Source organism: Fukomys damarensis, unplaced genomic scaffold (genome assembly GCF_012274545.1).
Source record: "Fukomys damarensis isolate Sample0158 unplaced genomic scaffold, DMR_v1.0_HiC HiC_scaffold_7, whole genome shotgun sequence".
NCBI classification, from domain to species: domain Eukaryota; kingdom Metazoa; phylum Chordata; class Mammalia; order Rodentia; family Bathyergidae; genus Fukomys; species Fukomys damarensis.
Window position 1 is genome coordinate 20,119,625 of NW_022900919.1, and position 19,204 is coordinate 20,138,828.

The following is a 19,204-nucleotide window of genomic DNA, read 5'->3' on the forward strand; positions in this document are numbered from 1 at the left end:
GTGAATATTCTTGAATGTGGAATTTTAGAGAGATCATTTAACCAAATCATAGTTGCTGCCATCTCAATTTTAAGAAGCTCAGTCTTAGCAAAGGAAAAAGAAGAAACAGATATAGAACCTAGAACCAGCCACTTTCTATTACTCAAAATAGAGAATGACCACACACAAATTCCCTAAAGTCCTAAAAATAAGTACTGGTGTGGTGGCACATGCCTGTAATCACTGCACTAGGGAGGCTGAGGCAGGAGGATCTCTGTGAGTTTGAGACCAGCCTGGGCTACATAGTGAGACGCTCTCTCAAAAAACAAAAAAAACTACTGGAAATATGAGACTCTACTACAGTGGCTTCCAAAGCTGAAACTACAAGGAGTCAGCTACAGGCCTGTGAGAATGTAAACTGGGAAGTCATAAGCACAAAGGTCCAGTCTCAAAGGGAAGCACTCTAAAAACCCCAGCATCATAAAAATAAAAGCATTTCCACAAAATCAAGCCATTTTTGGTTCACTTTTAGGCCAATTCCATATCAACTGTCTTTAAGAATCTGATGTGAACAAAGCTAGGCAGTTTAGCACAACCTCCCTTGCAGTCAAAGAGATGGAGCTTCTGAACAACTCTGGCCACTCAGAATTCTGGCTCCCTGTCCCATGCATATCACAAGGACTAAAGCAAACCTTTCATACACATTACTCTAAAAACAGGCAATAAAGCTGTAGTATAAAGAGTAAGGAGAATAGTGCCTCTGGTGTGTCAGGGAAATACAATATAGAAATGTCCTTCACTAGCCTAAAGAAGTAAAAAGATAGAATATACCACCTCATCACAGTGTAAGGAAACAACAGGTTCTGACTGTTCCAAATGGATCACTGAAGGTGCCAAAACTCACTATCTCCCTAGTAAAATCCGTACGAAAAAGATTCTACAAAATTAACTCAAATCACAGTTAATAATGCTGGACCATATATTGAATACAATATTGAGAAAAAAATAGATTTAATGTGAAAATGGTACATGAAATATATTAATGCCAGATGCAGCAGCACGTGCTTGTAATCCAAGTACTCTGGAGGCTTAGGTAGGATAATTAAAAGTTCAAGGCCAATCTGGACCACTCAGAAGAAGCTGTCTCAAAATAAAAAATAAATAAATGTGTAAGACACATTATAGCATAACCACCTATAAATACCGACACTTAGAATACACAGTGATTGCATTTCAGAAGAGGTAAAAATCAGAAATAATTATTAAAAAGGAATGGGCAATGATTGGTGTAAAGAGTTCAGGGAGACACAAAACACAGTAAAGGAATAGAGGAGGAGTTCAAAAATGGCTTTTTAATACTAGAGATTGAACCTAGGGTCTTGCACTGAGCTGCATCCCAGGACTTTTAAATTCTCAGACAGTCTTGCTAAGCTGCCCAAGCATGAAATTGTGATCCTCCTATTTCAGCATCCAAAGGTGCTAAGATTACAGGTGTGGCCACAGTGCCCTGCTGAAGGATATTTTATGTACATTTATATATGGAAAGCACATCGTCCCCTACTCCAGGGTAATTCTTACCCCTTAAAACTTCCTTTAAAGTCTTTGCTTTGGGGGAATGGGATAAAATCAAATTTATTTTTTAAAAAGTCTCTCCTTTTTTATGTGGAGCAGTTTACACAACCAAGGGCTCACCCAGTGCAAAGAGCCTTTTTTCCCCAAGGGCATTTGTCAACACAGTAAGAGGCAATTATTTAATATCATGGGTAGGGCAATAGATAGCAGACTGGTCAATCACACTGGCCACAGACTAACCAAAGACTTAAATGAAAAGCTTTAAATAATTAACCACAGCTTTAAAAACTTTTCTAAATATGGAAGAAACACTTTCATCTCACTCTATATGGCCAGGATGACTCTAATACCAACACTGGCTACAGAGATACAAGAAAACTAGACTAAGTTTAAGTTAAGACCTTTTTTGTTTGCTAAATTTGGAACTCGGTAATAATTATTTTTAAAATCACTTCTAAGATGACTGATAGGAACTTGGAAGCAAAATTGATGCCTAAAAAAACGACATCCTGCCTAAAGTATAGTTCACTAGGGTTGGCCTGGCAATGCTAACCAAATTTTCCTTGAACTTTCACCTTCTTGCACTTTGATGAGCTCTGAAAAGTTATTTCATCGAAGAAGGTAATGCTTCGAACTCTACTCACATCTTCTATAGTTTAACTTTCATGACCCAAACAAAGGAGCAGACATCCTGAGAGTGTGAGGGTTACACATGTCATGTACCCAATCTACTTTCCATTTGGACGTTTGGCACCCACCCTGGGTTATCCTCCCAAACCTCACTCCTCCGACACTGAGATGTAAGGCACTTTGGATTTTCCTGGATGCAAACCAAACTCTACAGCCAACACAGAAATCACTGTAGCCAGATCCCACACTAGCGATTCTCAACAGTAGAATTAAAACTTAGGGATTTATATTTATAAAATAACTTAAAAAGTGTTTCAGTGATCAAATTTGGTAAGTTCTCACCCAATAATCATCCAATAAATGAAGCAAAAGCTGAGGCCTCTTTTTTTTTGGTACCAGGGATTCAACTCAGGACCTTGCCCTTGCAAAGCAGGGGGCAGAACCATTGAGCTAAATCCCTGGCCCATTGAAGCCTCTTTTTATTTCCCTGAAGCCAATGCTTTCCTATTCGAGTGAAGTCCACTGATTGCTTGTTTCTTTGTTCAGCCATCTGAACAGGATCAAGGGACATTACATAAAACTTGGTACAATCAAACAATGTACTTACATGATCAAGACCAGGGAATGTCAATTACTCTCATGACAATGGGGTCAAAGGAGATCTGACAACATTATAGTATCACTCACAACTTACACCTAAATAAAACTCATAGAGCCTGCACAGATGTCAGTGTACAAAAACTCCAATACACAAAAGCTTTGGTCTTTTTTTATCCTTGGCTTCCCAGAAAGAATCTGACCCTGAAACTGAACATGGTGGGAAATGTTTATAATTCCAGCGCCCTGAGAAGCTGAGGAAGAGGACTGCAAGTTCAAGTCCAGCCTGGGCACCTTAGTGACTTACTCAGACCCTGTCTCAACATAAAAAATAAAAGAGGGCTGGGAATGCAGCTTAGTGTTAAGGCCCTGGGTTCAATCCCAAGTACCACAAAGGAAAAAAACAAAAAAATTCCAGTTCCTTAAAGTTTCCTTTTAGCATTTCTAATCCCTGCAAGAACCTGACATTAGGAATTTTCTAAGTCAGAAAAGGAAACAATGGCTCTACCTATCTAGTGGTTACAACTTAAAAAGGATTTAAAGGAGATCAACCTCAATTAGGAAAATAGATGAAACTATGCTTTACTCATGGAATACATGAGGGCCTACTAAATACAAAGCAACCTCCTAGATGGCAACAGCGTGAACAGAAGTCTACATTCAGTTTGGTTTCTCCAAAGAATTAGCTAGGAAGCAAGACAAACTTAGAAATATGTATTTGTATTACAATTACTTTGAAAAACTTTTATCACAGCATTGCTATTAGCTATAAAGTGGATGAACCAATGTAAATGAAAGAAGCCAGTTACAAGTGACTAGAATATTGTATAATTCTATCTAAGTGAAATGTTCAGAACAAAAAATCCATAGATAGTGGGCTGGGGGAAGACTGAGGGAACATGAGAATTGACAATAATGAGTGCAGAGTTCCTTTTTGGGATAATGAAAGTGTTCTAAAATTGATTATAGTGACAGCTGCACAATTCTAGGAATATACTGAAAACCACCAAATAATACACTTAAAAACTGAATTACATGGTAAGTGAATATTAAAAACTGTACAGCAAGATCTACTGAAGTTTAACATCAGTATGTATTCCCTGGCCCACTAGTTGTACTCCTAAATGTGTATCTTTTTTTGGCGGCGGTGGTGGTGCTGGGGATTGAACATAGGGCTTGAGCATGCTAGGCAAGTGTTCCACCACTGAGCTATGCTCACTGCCCATGTATAACCAACTGAAATACACATATATATTTATGTAACCAAAAGACACGCATTAGAATATTCACAAGAGCAGTATCTACAATACCCAAGAAGGAGGAAACATACAATGGAATAGTATATAACAACATGAGAATAAACAAACTTGCTATGACTACATAAACATCACAACATCTTGGGCAACAGCAGCTTGACTTGAAAGAGCACATAATGTACAGTTACACTTAAATATAGCTGAAAATGGGCAAAAATAGCTGGGCATGGTAGTGTATGCCTATAATCCCAGCACATGGAAGGTTGAAAAAGGAGGACTGCCGCTAATCCAAGGCCAACCTGGGCTACACAGTGAGTTCAAGGCCAGCCTGAACTACATAGAGATCTTCTTTAAAAAAAAAGGGGAGGGGTGGAGAAAGAGAGAGAGAGAGGGAGGGAGGGAAAGAGAGAGCGAGCGAGAAAGAGAAAGAAAAAGAGAAAGAGAAAGAGAAAGAGAAAGAGAAAGAGAAAGAGAAAGAGAAAGAGAAACCAAGGCCAACCTGGGCTACACAGTGAGTTCAAGGCCAGCCTGAACTACATAGAGATCTTCTTTAAAAAAAAAGGGGAGGGGTGGAGAAAGAGAGAGAGAGAGGGAGGGAGGGAAAGAGAGAGCGAGCGAGAAAGAGAAAGAAAAAGAGAAAGAGAAAGAGAAAGAGAAAGAGAAAGAGAAAGAGAAAGAGAAAGAGAAAGAGAAAGAGAAAGAGGAAAACAAAAATGAACTGCAGCATTAGATACTGGGATAGTGGCTACTACCAAATGGGGAGTTAAGGACAGAATAGGACCCAGGGTGAGGTTTTGGGGTACCGGTAATATTTACTATATCCTGAATACCAATTCACAGATATACTTTTGAAAACTTAACTGTATACTTATATAATTTGTGTATATCTCTGGATCTTCAATTTCAACAAACAATTTACCTAAAGAGACATGAAACATGACTACAACTTATAACAAAGAAAAATACGAGCGAGATCCTGGGGCGGGGGACATCTGCTTCACATAACTTTGTGTCTTTAGGGCTCTCAACCTACAGACACTCAGGATGAATTTGATGAGTGAATCTATTCCAGGAGGGAGGAGGGGCTCTGGGGAGAGTGGTTCCAATTGAGACGCCACTCACCTGGGCCTTCTCTCTCTTGGCTCTGATCAGCGTGTCCTGGTAATGCTGGGCCACCTCTGCAAGGACACCCTCAAGCTTGGCTGCAGGGATCTGCAGGGCCTGCAGGGTCTTCTGGGCATCACCTTCATCCAGGGATTCGTTAATTAAACCAATGGCCAAAATCCCTAAGTATACAATGGAAAAAAGATTAAAAAAAAAATTTTTTTTTCCTTTTTGATACCGGGGATTGAACTCAGAACTTGTGCTTGTGAGGCAGGTGACAGAACCACTAAGCACTGAGGTAAATCCCTGGCCCTTTTTTTGATTTTCTTGAGACAAGAGCTCCCTATGTATCTCAGGCTGGTCTTGAACGTATGATCCTCCTGGCCCAGCCACCCAAGTGATGAGATTACAACCTCATCAAACTCAGCTAAGATTATTTTTTTAAATTAAGGAATTTGTAAACAAATCAACCCTAACTGAGCACAGCAGTGCATGCCTGTGGTTTCAGGGAGGCTGAAGCAGGAAGATTTTTTTTGAAATCAGCAGTTTGAGACCAGCTGGATGATAGTGAGACCCTGTCTTAAAAACAAAACAACCTATAGTTCAAAAATATACAAACCAAAAGCCCCAAATAACCCTGCAGGATGGCTATTACAAGTAAGCCTCTTTTGACAAAGCTAATAATTCAATCAACCGTGTGTATATAATGAGCCCAAACAAAAACTACCCAAAGCTCACATGAGCTGCCTTGGTTGGTGATACTCATCAATGTCAGGAGGGTGAAGCATCCCGAGGGCACAAAAGCTCTGTATTTGGAATTCTCCTAGACTTTGACCTGTGGGTCTTTCTTTTAGCTAGTCCATATACATATACATACACACACACACACACACACACACACACACACACACACACACACACACACATCCTTAAAACTATGATAGGTCTAGCACTTTTCTCAGTTCTGAAAACTATTGAAACTGAAAGGGTAGAGGGGACCCCTGAATTTGTAGCAAGTAGTTCAGAAATGTAGCAGCCTAGGAACCCTGGATCTTTGACCTATCTGGTGCCTGAAGTGTCCCAGCCTGTGCAAGCTGACCCAGTATCAGGTCCATAGTGTCAGAACTATTTGTTAGAACAGCACTTAGTAATAACAGATCATGTTCGATTCACCGCCAGAAATACTTAGTTCTTATTTGGTACCTATCTAATTACAGCAATTGCCTAGCATTGTGAAAACAACACCCAACCTCAGCATTTTGATTTATATAAGTATTTTCAATTTTTCACCCCAAACTCTTCCAGTAGTATTACTTAGAACTAGGCTCACAGACTCACACCACCTTCCATGGTGACATTATCTGAGGGACAGGACGATCACTCACGTTCATGTTCTTCTTGCACCACCAGGTTCACATGGTCCACACAAGCCTGGATGTCATTCCAAGTAATAAATTCACTATTCTTTGCATGTGCCTGGGATTTCTGTTTCATCAGCTCATCAAGATACCTGGCCCAGACCCCAACCAAAAGCAGACAAAAAACCACCATTAAGACTGTTCTGGATAACGGGAATGAGAAGATGAAGGAACAAAGTATTCAAAAACAAAGGTTACTGATACCCCAACTATGCGATATAAGCTATAGGCAAATTCTGGGACTAGGGAGTTACCTTAAACCAACTGCAAAAAGGCAAGGAAATCACTTTTTCTCAAAAGCCTGTTATATTTTCTAAATTCCTGGTAAGAGCAGCTCTAGAATTAGGGGCAGCAGGTCAGATAATTCTAAAGAGAAGGGTGAAGAGAGGCCAGAGCTGGGGTTATTGCTCAGGGGCAGAGCACTTGCTTTGCATGCATGAGGCCTTTTCCAATCCTCAGACCCACTTAAAATAATAATAATAACAACAACAACAACAACAACAACAACAAGGCATATATGAGCTAATAAATATAAAAAAATGATAGACCAACAAGTCATTATCCAACAACTATAAATGTTTATTTAAACAAAAATTATCTATTAGGGTCAAAATACGAGGTGAATGGTTAATGAGGAAAGGGCATTTTGAAGGTAAAAAAAAGTTAAGAAAAAAAAATTATGTTCTGCTGACAAGGAAAAAAATAAAGTATCTAATGGTGGTATAAACTGTCTCCTGAATCCAGGGATCAATCTTAGAATACCTCATGGTAGGAAGAAAAATATGTTTCATATGCCTTTTAATATGAGGCAATATGAAATATATGTCAAACAAAACAGTGAAGTAAACCATAACAAGCCTTTAGATTTAACTTCCAATTTATACTAAACCAAAGAAGACAACTAGAACTGTCTAGAAGATGGGACTTTTAAAGGACAAGTGGCTCCATCTTTAACAAGCCAGTGTCATAAGGAAAAGGATATTTCTAGATTAAAAGAAACCTAAGGGACACAAAAGCCAGGTGCATCACATGGTCCTCAACCAGACAGATCCTGTTTTGTATAAAGGACAGTTTTGGAACAACTAAAGATCAAGATAGTCTCAGTTTAGAGGATACTAAAAATTTTTGTCATGACAACAGATAATGTTAGCTGGGCGTGGTGGTACACATCTGTAATCCCAGCACTTCAGAGGCTGCGGCAGGAGAATTGCTGTGAGTCTGAAGCCAGCTTGGGCTGCACAGTGAGTTCAAGACCAAACTGAACTGCACAGTGAGACCCCGCCTCAAAAAAAAAGGCTGTGTTATTCAAGCCACATAATAAATTTTACATAAGCATATTCATTTAGGAGCAGAAAGTCATGGTTATTTGTAACATACTGTAAATCCTTCATAAATACAAAATAAAATGAATCAAAGCAGAACACCAAAAGGCTAACCACACTAACACTGTAATGGCTGCGAGTGAAACAGGAATGCTGACACATAAGACAGGTGTTGAGAGCTATGGCTTGGACTTGAGGTGTTCATCTTGAGCCTCACCTCTGACAGTTTTCCTCCTCGATGTTAGTCAGGCCTGTGACCGAGCTGCTCAGCTGCTTCCACACTGTATTCATGTCCCCTGACTCTAGCGCCCTGTTGATGAGGGCCACAGATGATAGCATCTCCACGGCAACAGAGAGCTCTGGATGGGTGAGGCTATGCTGTACAGAACAGATGAGGAAAACAGTGAGCAGAGTCTCTCCACCACCAAGGGACTTACATGTTCATGAACACTATGCTTCTGGAAAACAGTCCACTAAGCACACTTAAGTCAGGGCTATTAAATTCACTCCCATCCCACTTTCTCACTCATAGGTGGGGCAGGCTCAGTAAACTCACTTCAGGACTCTGCTGCTGCAGAGTAGCCAGCTCTTTCTGATAGAGATCAGCAGCAAATGGATACACCTGGGGCAGCTGGGCTTCAGGATTCATGAGCTCCAAAACAGTCTTCTCAGCAACATCCTTTTGGATTGCAGCATTAATTGCTGCCACTGCCGCCAATCCTGTGCAGAAACAGGTCAGAAATGCAGCATCAGCCATGAAGTCTGAGGCAGAACTTTCATCTCTAAACAGCGTCTCCTGGTTTTGCAGTGATGTACACCTGTGATCCTAGCTACTTGGAAAGCTAAGACAAAAGGATTACCAGTTCAGGGGCAGCCTGGGCAATTTAATGAGAACTTCTCTCAAATAAAATGTTCACACTGAGCTCCATTTCTAGTCCTTTTTCCTCTTTGTGAGACAAGGTCTTACTAACTCAATGAGTTGCCCGGGCTGGGCTCAAACTTGTGATCCTCCTGCCTTTGCCTGTCAGTATTAGGATCACAGGTGTATGCCACCATGCCTGGCTGTTACAAAAAAATATAAACAAGCTTCTTCATTGTTTTCCTTACTCATATATTTTTTCTTTTTTTTAATCCACATTTTCTTGATCCCCAGCACCAAAATGAATACATAAATACATACATAAATAAATAATAAGACCCACATTTTCTTTCTAATCACTTCCCCCACAAGCTGCCACTATTCTCTACTTGCCCTGGAGCCTGCAAATAAGCAATCAGCTTCTTCAGCTGCTATCAAGACTTCCCACAATCTTTTTTTCTTTTTTCTAACCTGAAACATTGAGATTTATTCATAAATGCAACTTAAGAAAAAGTACATTTTCTTGCAAGGCAGGAGTGGTGCCAATGAGCTACATCCCAGGCCCTTAGGAAAAAGTACATTTTCTCATGTAATCACAAGAGCATTAACATACTCAAGAAACTTGACATTAATATAATATTATATCCAGTGTGGAATCTATATTGATTCTTTAGTTGTCCCAGTGATATTTTTTGTATTTTTGTTAATAAGGTCTTCCTATAATCTTCCTGGCACTCACTCACCTCACAATGCTTAGCCTGAAACATCTCCAAAAACTTTTCTTGGATATTATAACTAGCATGTTTTCCACTGTTGTCAGAGGCATTTTCACTAAACAAAGTCAATTGGTTACCTCAGTATTACAGCCAAAATAGTCCAAAGGACCACTCCTCAGATTGTTACACTTTATGGTGTGAAGTCTGAAGTTTTGTGACTCTTAAAGCTGTTGAAGAGGTGGAATAAGTGCACTTGTTTTCTGTGGCAATAAAGATTTTCGTTGCCTCATAAAATTTTTTATACTAACCACTGCTCCTTAAAGGCATCTTTTACCATCTTGCACCCTCTGTTCCCACATCCTTTTCCCCTTTCCCACATTAGGAACATTCTTCTCTCTCCTCTTTCACAATGCAAATCTTATCAATCTCATTAAGTGTCACCTCCTTCAGATACTTCCCTAACCAACCACAAAGGGCTTATGAGCCAAAGAGAACTGGCACTGATTCCAATCTTACTTTTTTCCTGTTTTTTTTGTTTCAAGATAGGGCGTGGCTTTGTAGTTCAGGCTAGCCTTGAACAATTCACTAAGTAGCCCAGGCTAGCCTCAAATTCACAGCAATCCTGTTGCCTCAGCTTCTCGAACGCTGGGATTACAGGCATTTGCCACTAAACCTGGCTCTAGTCCTATTTCTAAAATAGAATTCTACTGCCACCAAAGCTACCTGATAGTTTAACTATGGCTACCGGCTGGTAGCAGGTGGTGAAGGGCAACAGGTGCTGACCTCAGCCCTTCAAAGACATAAAGCCCCAGCTTTCTTCCCTCCTTTGTATCTGCACCAAGAGGACTTACTTCTCTGATACTGCTGAGCAGCGCTGTTGGCAGCATCCACTCCGGCCTGCAGCTCCTCCTTCTGCAGGGGTTCTAGCTGACCACTCTGAGAAAAGGAAAGGCCATTGAGGAAAAGAGGACTTGTGCCTCTGCCTAGAGGCTGGGAGTTGTCATATCCTAATAGCAGTCACAAGGGGCAGAGAGCAGACGTGGCATTCTAGGCTAGATACAGCCAAGTTGGTTGCCTGGCTAGGGCTAGAAGCCCTTGCCAAAATGGGGTCAGAAGAGTGACTTTCCAGACATCTGTACATTTAAAAAATTATGTGCAAATCAAGCAACAAAATGTTCTGAACATGTTTAGAGAATCGCTAGCACATCGATGCTGCTTGCTCTGACCAACCTATGTTGGAAATCTATAAACATATAGTTGCCCTTATTTAAACAAATGTGCTTAAAAGAAACTCCCATGAAGTACATACAATCCCACACAATCTACCCCTGCTGCCAGTAAGTACTTTCCCAGTATGGCTAGAGGAAATAACTTAAGTATGTTTTATAGTGGAAATTCTTAAAGTAAAAATGTAAAAATAATTTAGGTTTCTCCCCAAAGGCTTTTTCTCAGGGATAGGAGTGGGTAGCTGAAATGAAAGGTGATTAGATTGGGGGTGGCGGAGGGGGCGCAGCCTGCACTGTATTTATTTTAAAAAAAGGATTCACAGCTTTAAAAGCAAGGAAGGCTAAAGACAATGTATACTTTACCTGAGGATTTTTCTGAAAACTAATGAACAGGAGAGAAGAAGGTTATATGAGGAATAAGAAAGGCCACTTCAATCTTTAAATAACAGGGGACTCCAGTGCATGTACACAAAGACTTGCAGGTTCAACCCCACATACAGTCACCTGCTGCTTCAGCTGCTTGTCGCTCAGGAGCTGCTTGAGGTACCAGTCATTATTCTGTTGCTGCAGCCCTCGGAGACCCAGGGCTGGGGACTGCAGTGCCTTCAACAAGGCCAGAGCAGATCCCTGATCTAGAGCCAGGTCGACATTTGCTAGTGCAGAAAGTGCTGAGAAGAAAAAAGCAAAAGCTTTAAAAAACTGACTTTATTTATTTATTTTTAGATCCACCAGATTGACTTTAACAGGTTTTTTTTGGGGGGGGTACTGGGGATCAAACTCAGGATCTTGCGTTTGTGAGGCAGGGGGCAGGACCACTGAACTAAATCCCTGGCCCCATAAAACTGACTTTATTATAATAGCCTAGAACACTTTCCTTCCCCAAAAGCAAGAAATCTCAGGCACAGATTCGGGAAATATAACTCAGATAACTTTTTGGTTTTTTGAGACAGGGTCTCACTGTGTAATTCATAGTAGACTAGAACTCACTATGCAGCACAGGCTGGCCTAGAACTTGAGATCCTCCTGCCTTATCCTCCTGAGTGCTGAGATTATAAGTGTCTGCCACCACACTTGGCTTAACTGGGAAAACTTTGACCTATAGTATCTCAAAAGCATAAAATTTTAGGATTAGAAAAAAACTTTAAAGTCATCATGTCCAAGGGTTCCCAACCAGGCTTCTGATCAGATTCCACACACATTCCAAGGTCACACCTTAGGTCTGCCTAAAAGTTTACAGATGTAGACAGCTGAGCACCAACAAGGACACCAGTATGAGTCACCAATCCAGACCGATACCATGCCTAAACTCCCTCTAAAATTAGTAGTCCATATTAAGCTTATAGACTGCTAGACAGAATAAAGTATCTTCCATGATAATTTACTACATCTCTGGGCAACATGTTCAAAAGACTTTCTTTTCTTTATTTCTTTTTTTGGTACCAGGGATCGAACTCAGGTCCTTGCATTTGCGAGGAAGGCAGCAGAACCACTGAGCAAAACCCTTGGCCCTTTCTTTTCTTTTCTAATGCTGGGGATAGAACCCACCCATACCCTCACCTCCCACAACAATTAAGCACTCTATCACTGATCTACATCCTCAGCCTTTTTTATTTCTGAGTCATGGTCTTACAAAGTTGCCTGGGTTGGTCTTGAACTTGTGAACCTCCCACTGCAGCTTCTTAATTAGTTAGAATCACAAGTATGCTCCACTGTGCCTGGCTCAAAGATTTCAAAAAGCTCCCATCTGAGAGTTCACGCTGAATACATCCAACTTTGCCTTCCTGTGGCAACGTTCTCCTCACATACAGCTTGAGCTCCTTCAACCATTTCCAATATACCACCATTTAAAATCCATTTGTTACTCCCAGACACGGGTGGTTCACCATGTGCAGAGTAGAAGAAGTGGTCTTCCTCCCTCAATAATCTCTATTTCTAGCCATAGAACCAGAGTTCACACAAATTCTGTAATATAGTGTCTGACAGTGGGAATCCTACAGTGAGACTCTGTCTTAAAAAAAAAAAAAGGTCAACCTATTAGGAAGGTATCTTTATATCATTTTCTGACAGAGTTGATAAAATCTTTGTAAATTCTGTCTAGTTATTAAGAATATTATTAGTTCAAAAGAGATATTAGGACCTTCAAACAAACAATGAATTATTACTACATTTTTATCTTGAGCATGACAAGATCAAGCCTGGCCTAACTTGTTGAAATCAAGTTTTTTAGTTCTTTTGATAAGCCTAATCCTATGCTAGATATTACAAGGATTTCAAAAAAGGCAGATAGATAATATCTAATATAAGGAGTTTACAAAGCTGAGAAACAAAGAGCAAGTGATACAAGGCAATACATGGAATAAGTACAAAGTTGTGCGGCTCAAACTGTAAATGCTGTAGGAGATTTGAAAGACACATATAATATTGTGAAACAGGCACTGAAGAGAGAACTGAACTGGATCTTGAATGATGGGTATGGTTTAGATTAGGTAAGAGATGAGCCACAAAGGCACTATGGTAGGGAAATTACATGATTAACAAAGTGATAATACTACAGTTTACTGTGTACTTACTAAATGCCAAGCAATTAATATATACTATCTGTAATAATAGCTTTGTCACAGGTACCCAATGTCACACTGCTATTAACATGAGAACAAGGCCTGGGACAGTTCAGTGATAGAGCCTGTGCTTAACATAGCACATGAAGGTCCTGGGATCAATTCTAGATTGGTACCACTTCACAGGCACACTTCATGAGTCACGAAATAAAGCATATGAATACGTGAGAGAAACTAATTAAATCCTAAGATGTATGCATGAAACATTGTGCAGCTAGGAGAGGTGGTACATGTCTATCATCCTAGCTACTCAAGAGGATAAAGCAAGAGGATCTCAAATTCAAGGCCAGCGTGGGCAACTCAGCAAGACCCTTCTTCAAAATGCAAAGACTGGGATACAGCTCAGTAGCAGAACACTGGCCAAGTATGTGCAAGGCCCTGGGTTCAATCTGATGGGGAGGTAACTAATTTCTTTAGCAGAGCCATGATAAAAAGAAAGACACTTCTTATAAGTAATTTTTCATAAGTGTGTAACATACTTTCACAAAATCAATATAGAAACTATAATCTCATTTTTGTTTACATACTTTGAACAACAAACATAAAAAGGTCAGTAAAGGTGATTTCTAAATGATGGGGTCTAATTTTTTATTGTTTATACATACTCTAGACAGCTTTAAAGTTCTACTTTAAAAACTGGAAAAGGTGCTGTGCATGATAGCACAGGGCTGTAATCTCAGCTAGTTGGGGGGCTGAGGCAGGAGGATCTCAAATTCTACAGGCCAACATGGGCAACTTGGTGAGACTCTGTTACAAAATTAAAATTAAAAAGGCTGGTGATACAGCTCAGTAGTGGAGCATGCCTATGTTCAGTTCCCAGCATCACTAAATAACAAGGAAAATACTTTTTTTTTTTTGGTACTGGGGATTGAACTCGGGTCCTTGTGCTTGCAAGGCAGGCCACCGAACCGCTGGGTTAAATCCCCAGCCCAGAAAATACATTTTTAAAAGTCTGTAACATGGTAAAGGAGTGACTCTGTGGCCAAAAAAGAGCAGCTGAGAAGTTGCTGCTGCACATGCAAGAACCAAGGCCTGCCTAAGGACAAGGAGAGTGGAGATGGGGCAAAGAACACTGGAAACTATAAACCTCAGAGGTTCTAAACAAATCCAGTAGCATCGAAAATCACTACATTAAGCCATGCTCTTAATCCAAGAGTAGCTCAGCCCTTACATTATTCTGTAATGTCCTCTGGGTCCCTAACTCATACTTACTGTTCACTTTGTTTATGTTGCCTTGAATTTCAGCTTGTGTGAGCAGCTCCTCATAAACATCTCTTTCTCGCTCAGAGTTTTCTGTCTGAGGAGTAATAAAAAGTGTAATCAAATTAGCAGCTCAGTTCTCTAGGAAGACTCAGAAATACACCTGCACTTCTCCCCTACCCTAATACCACCAAAGGCATGTGGACTACAGCTTAGAATCCTTGTAAAGACCAATCAGAATGTTGCATGACTGTCACTAAACATGTGAGAAGCAGAGCTGGACAGAGCAGGCAGCAGGGGCCATCTGCAGCTTCTCACTGGTGATGTAGGCAGAGGCCTGGCTGCAGCAACTTGCCTGCAGCCAATCTGGCACCTAGCCTGGGGTGGAGGTGGGGGTGGTGAAGTCCCTTCTCTACAAGAGGGAAAAAGAATATTCTTGGAACAGAATTGCCTTCATCTTGTCATCTGGACAAGTTCCGAAGAACTGCCACATTGCAGTCACTAATTCAAGGGATAAGTATGTTTGCATGGAGTCTGAAATGAGATTCTTAGCTTCAGTTTTTTCAACTTAGACTCATTCAACTAATTCCCACATACATTAAACAATGGTAAACAAAGACTTTATCCCAGAGAAGCTGGGAAAGAAGGGCCATGCAAATATTTGGAAATCTTCTTTCAAAAGGACACTATCAATTTTTAATGGCCCCACTCTAAAACTTCATTACACAAAATTCAAGAAGAAAATATAGGTCAGACCAGAGTCTAATACCAAATGACTGTGTAATTCCATTTGTATGAGCTTCCAGAGGAGGTAAAATGTAGTGAGAAAACAGACTGGTAGTTGCCTGGAGTTGAGGTGTGACTAGGGGAGGGAGAAGTTGCCAGGGAATTCTTTGGGGTGATGGTTCATTCAGCGAAACTCAAACTGTACAACTGAGGTAGATGAAATTTATTGTATGTAAATGGTACTTCAATAAAACTGATTTTTAAAATGAAAATCATCAAATGATAAAAAAAATATAATTTACTAGTAAGAAGATATATTTCATTTTTACCCTGTTTTTAGCATTTGTCATTTTGTCCTGCTTGGCCTGGTAAAGTATATCCTGGTAAGTGGAAGCCAGGGACTCTTCAAGATTTATAAGCATGGCGTTGGGGTTTTTCAAAGCTGTAAATGTGTCGGCTGGAATTCTATGGTCAATAGCTTCATTAATAGCAATAACAGCAGCATGTACTAAAATAAAAATCCAAAGCACAGAACACCATGATTACTAGATAATGCACATGACATATACAGAACAATATGGCAATCTTCTATTACAGAGGAAGGCTCCTTTTCAGAGACAGAGAAATAGCAATTGGGGCTACAGGTAGGTGCTCTGGGTCCTCAAACCTGGTTGCATTCTTACGATACACAAAGCCACAGCTCTGCCTGTGACCCATGCTGAATTTGTAGTTGTACAGAGAAACAATTATAAGATAACTCTGCAACAAACATTTGCTATGAAAATATTCACCTTTAATTGCCTACTAAATAACATATAGGAAAAAAATTAGGCATTGAAGCACAGAACCCACTTTCTAAATACTCTATTAACCAAAATCAGTAATTCATTTCCAGATAATAATAGCGCAGGAGACGATAAAAGTGTTTAAAATTACAACTACAGATTTAAACGCTCCAGGAAAATTCCCGTCGTCCAAGATCACTGCCATAGTGGCTTAGTGACTGCAAGTGGTACCCAAAATCCCATTTGAACCCAAAAAATCTCTCTCTCCTTACATGCGGCTTCATCCACGGAGAGCTCATTGGCCAGGATGCCCCCGATCTTGCTGAAGGCAGGCATCTGGATCCCATACTTCTCCAGCTCAATCTTCATGTTGTTGATTTCTTCTTCTACAGGAAAGAATGAAGACCCAGTACAGCAAGTTAATCACCTTTCCGTAGCTCAGAGAAAGAAACAAATTCTTGAACTTTAAAATAGCATCCAAACTCTTAAGAATTGTTGTAAGAGTTAAATAAATCACATGGGAAGGCATGCAGCACAGTACCCATCAAACATGCTCACCGTCACTACAATCAGCAGGGCCTCAAATATAGCCACAAAAGGACAAGGTGCTATGGGGAAGTTTTTCAAAACTGCTGCTTATGGCATTTCTCATAATAAACTTACAAATCAAAGTTTTAAAAGCAACTCAACAAGTAAATCAGTTACGTCAGTCTTTATAATGCAAATCACTAGCCACTATTCAGCAATCTTGTTTCTAAGGCAGAAAGCCAAACGATAAAGAAAATATATGTAATATTTGGACCTCGCCCCAAGTCTGGCAAACAACTTCCCTAGAAGGAAAAATATCATAGATAAAGTTTATTATTAATGTTTTTAAACTCCTAAGCCTACAAAATAACCACCAGTGGAAAGTCCTGAATCTACCTTATCTGTAGCCAGTATTAGGGATGTTGCCCTTTTCTCCCCAAGCCTCCCCAGGCACCCAATGACATCACATTAGGGCAGATGTGGTCTGCCCCATGGGTTCATGTTAGAGGCCTGGGACTCAGTGTGCTGACATAAGAGGTCCTGGGACCTGTTAGAGGCAGGACCTTCTGGGAAATCCTCAGGTCCCTAGAGACAAAATTAAGGCAGTTCTGCAGGACCTGAGTTAGTTAGAGCTGTAAGAAAAGCAAAACTAGCCAGGCATGGTGTTGCACGCCTGTAATCCCAGCACATGAAGCTGAGGCAGGAGGATTGGTGAGTTCAAGGCCAGCCTGAACTACACAGTGAGACCCTGCCTCACTCACCCACCCTCCAGAAGAAAAAAGAAAAAAAAAAGAGCAAGCCTGGTCCCACCCAGTTCTGGGTCCTGTCCTGCAATGTGATCTCTCACTTGAGGATGTGCTCCCACCAGGATGCCTGCCACCTGACAGTCTCTCTACAAAGGCCAATCCAGCGGGGTCAAATGATCTTAAAACTCTCAGCTTCCAAAACTTTGAGTTAAATAAACTTCTTTTCCTTAACATGTTTCAGAGTACCAGCTATGCTGTCACAGTAAAAGCCAGACTTGTACATACACAAACACCCAAAGAAGCTTAAACATTGATATTATCTCACTATGTAATTTAGGCTGGCCTTGAACTACGTACCCCAGACTAGTCTTGAACTCATGGTGATCCTCCTGCCTCAGCCTCCAGAGTGCTAGGATTACATGTGTCTGCCACCACACCCAGCTTAAAATTACTAAATTTTCCTCTTTCCATTACCTCACTTCCCACTCTTGCATTTGATTTGCCCACAACAGGTATTAGCTAAAAGGGAAAGGGAAATACTAATAATTTGTTTCATCATTTAATGAAACATTTACTGTTTCATGCTAATACTATTATGTTCTGTTATATGCTAATAGTATTCTCAAATTGCATATATGAAAACTAAGTTTCAGCAATTATACCCACGTCACACGTAAGAGACCAGACACGGAATTCCAATTTTTACTATTCTTTGCATCATACTAAGTTATTTATATTTCCTTCATTTTTTTTGCCAGAGTATATCTAAAGCCCTAGTCCTTTAAAACTGTTGCTTTTGAATAAATAAATAAATAAATAAATAAATAAATAAATAAAATAAGATTGCTACTGTTGACTTTCCAAGCTATTCCCACATAAATTAAACATTCCTGCTGAGTCTGTAATGCCTTACCTGTGAAGTCAACCTTTCCATACAGGTCTTGGATCTGAGGAGCCAGACCCAGTTTGAACAGGTACAAACTAGAAGACACAATATGCAGAAGAGTTAGGCCTCAGAGCTACACTGAGTTGTTGCTCTTAGATTAAAGGAGAAAATTGGCTGAATAGAACTATTAGGAACAAAGAGAGTTCCAGTACCTTATAGTAGTCTCCTGTGTGATAACACTTTACATCTCAGAGTGGGTTTTTAAGTCCTACAAAGTCCCATATTGTAAAGAAAGAGCACCAGACATGGAAATCAGGAGATACAAACTTAACCCTTAGTTCTGGGGGTGAGTTCATTATATAATTAGATGTTAGTATAATTACTACTAGTAAAGTCTCCACTTCTATTTACTTCCCTGTGATGTTTTAGGTAATAAAAATATTTTTAAAAGGCTCCTGAAAATGATTCAGATAGCAATCCTTTGTTGGTATTAGAGATTGAACCCATGGCCTTCTCAGTAAGCTACATCCCCAGCCCTTTTATTTTTTATTTTGAGACAGTCACTAAATTACTCAGGCTAGGCTCAAACTTGTGCTCTTTCTGTCTCAGTCTCCCAAGTGCTGGGATGGTAGGCATGTACCCCGCTGAGATTCCATCTCACTTCAGAAAGAATGGCTACTATGAAGAAATCGACTAATAACAAATGTTGGCAAGGAGGCAGGGTGAAAAGAACCCTTCTCCATTGTTGGTGAGATTGTAAAACGATACACCACTATGGAAATCAGTATGGAGATTCTTCAAAAAACTCAAAGTAGAAATTCCATTTGACTCAGCTATTTCCCTTGTAGGTATCTTCCCCCAAAAGTTAAAGACCTCTTGCCCCACTGATACATCCATGCCTGTGTTTATAGCAGCACAATCCATAATAGCTAAATCTTGGAAGCAGCTTATATGTCTATCAACAGATGAATGGATATAGAAACTGAGTACCACTCTGCCATAAACTTACGCCATTTGTAAAAAAAAAAAAAAAAAA

At 40.1% G+C, this 19,204-nt stretch overlaps 1 protein-coding gene across 1 annotated transcript in view; it reads right to left on the bottom strand.

Moving 5' to 3' along the window:
- Nucleotides 1-19,204, bottom strand: part of Iqgap1 (IQ motif containing GTPase activating protein 1) — a 90,791-nt gene that overhangs the window by 33,893 nt on the left and 37,694 nt on the right. Inside the window, exons 6-15 of the mRNA XM_010621104.3 lie at nucleotides 18,196-18,263; nucleotides 16,281-16,394; nucleotides 15,553-15,731; nucleotides 14,510-14,594; nucleotides 11,184-11,347; nucleotides 10,305-10,389; nucleotides 8,435-8,598; nucleotides 8,096-8,256; nucleotides 6,524-6,648; nucleotides 5,157-5,320 (exon numbers count right to left, since the gene is read on the bottom strand). Of these exons, the coding sequence (XP_010619406.1) occupies nucleotides 5,157-5,320; nucleotides 6,524-6,648; nucleotides 8,096-8,256; nucleotides 8,435-8,598; nucleotides 10,305-10,389; nucleotides 11,184-11,347; nucleotides 14,510-14,594; nucleotides 15,553-15,731; nucleotides 16,281-16,394; nucleotides 18,196-18,263 (1,309 nt within the window). The remainder of the gene's footprint in view (nucleotides 1-5,156; nucleotides 5,321-6,523; nucleotides 6,649-8,095; nucleotides 8,257-8,434; nucleotides 8,599-10,304; nucleotides 10,390-11,183; nucleotides 11,348-14,509; nucleotides 14,595-15,552; nucleotides 15,732-16,280; nucleotides 16,395-18,195; nucleotides 18,264-19,204) is intronic.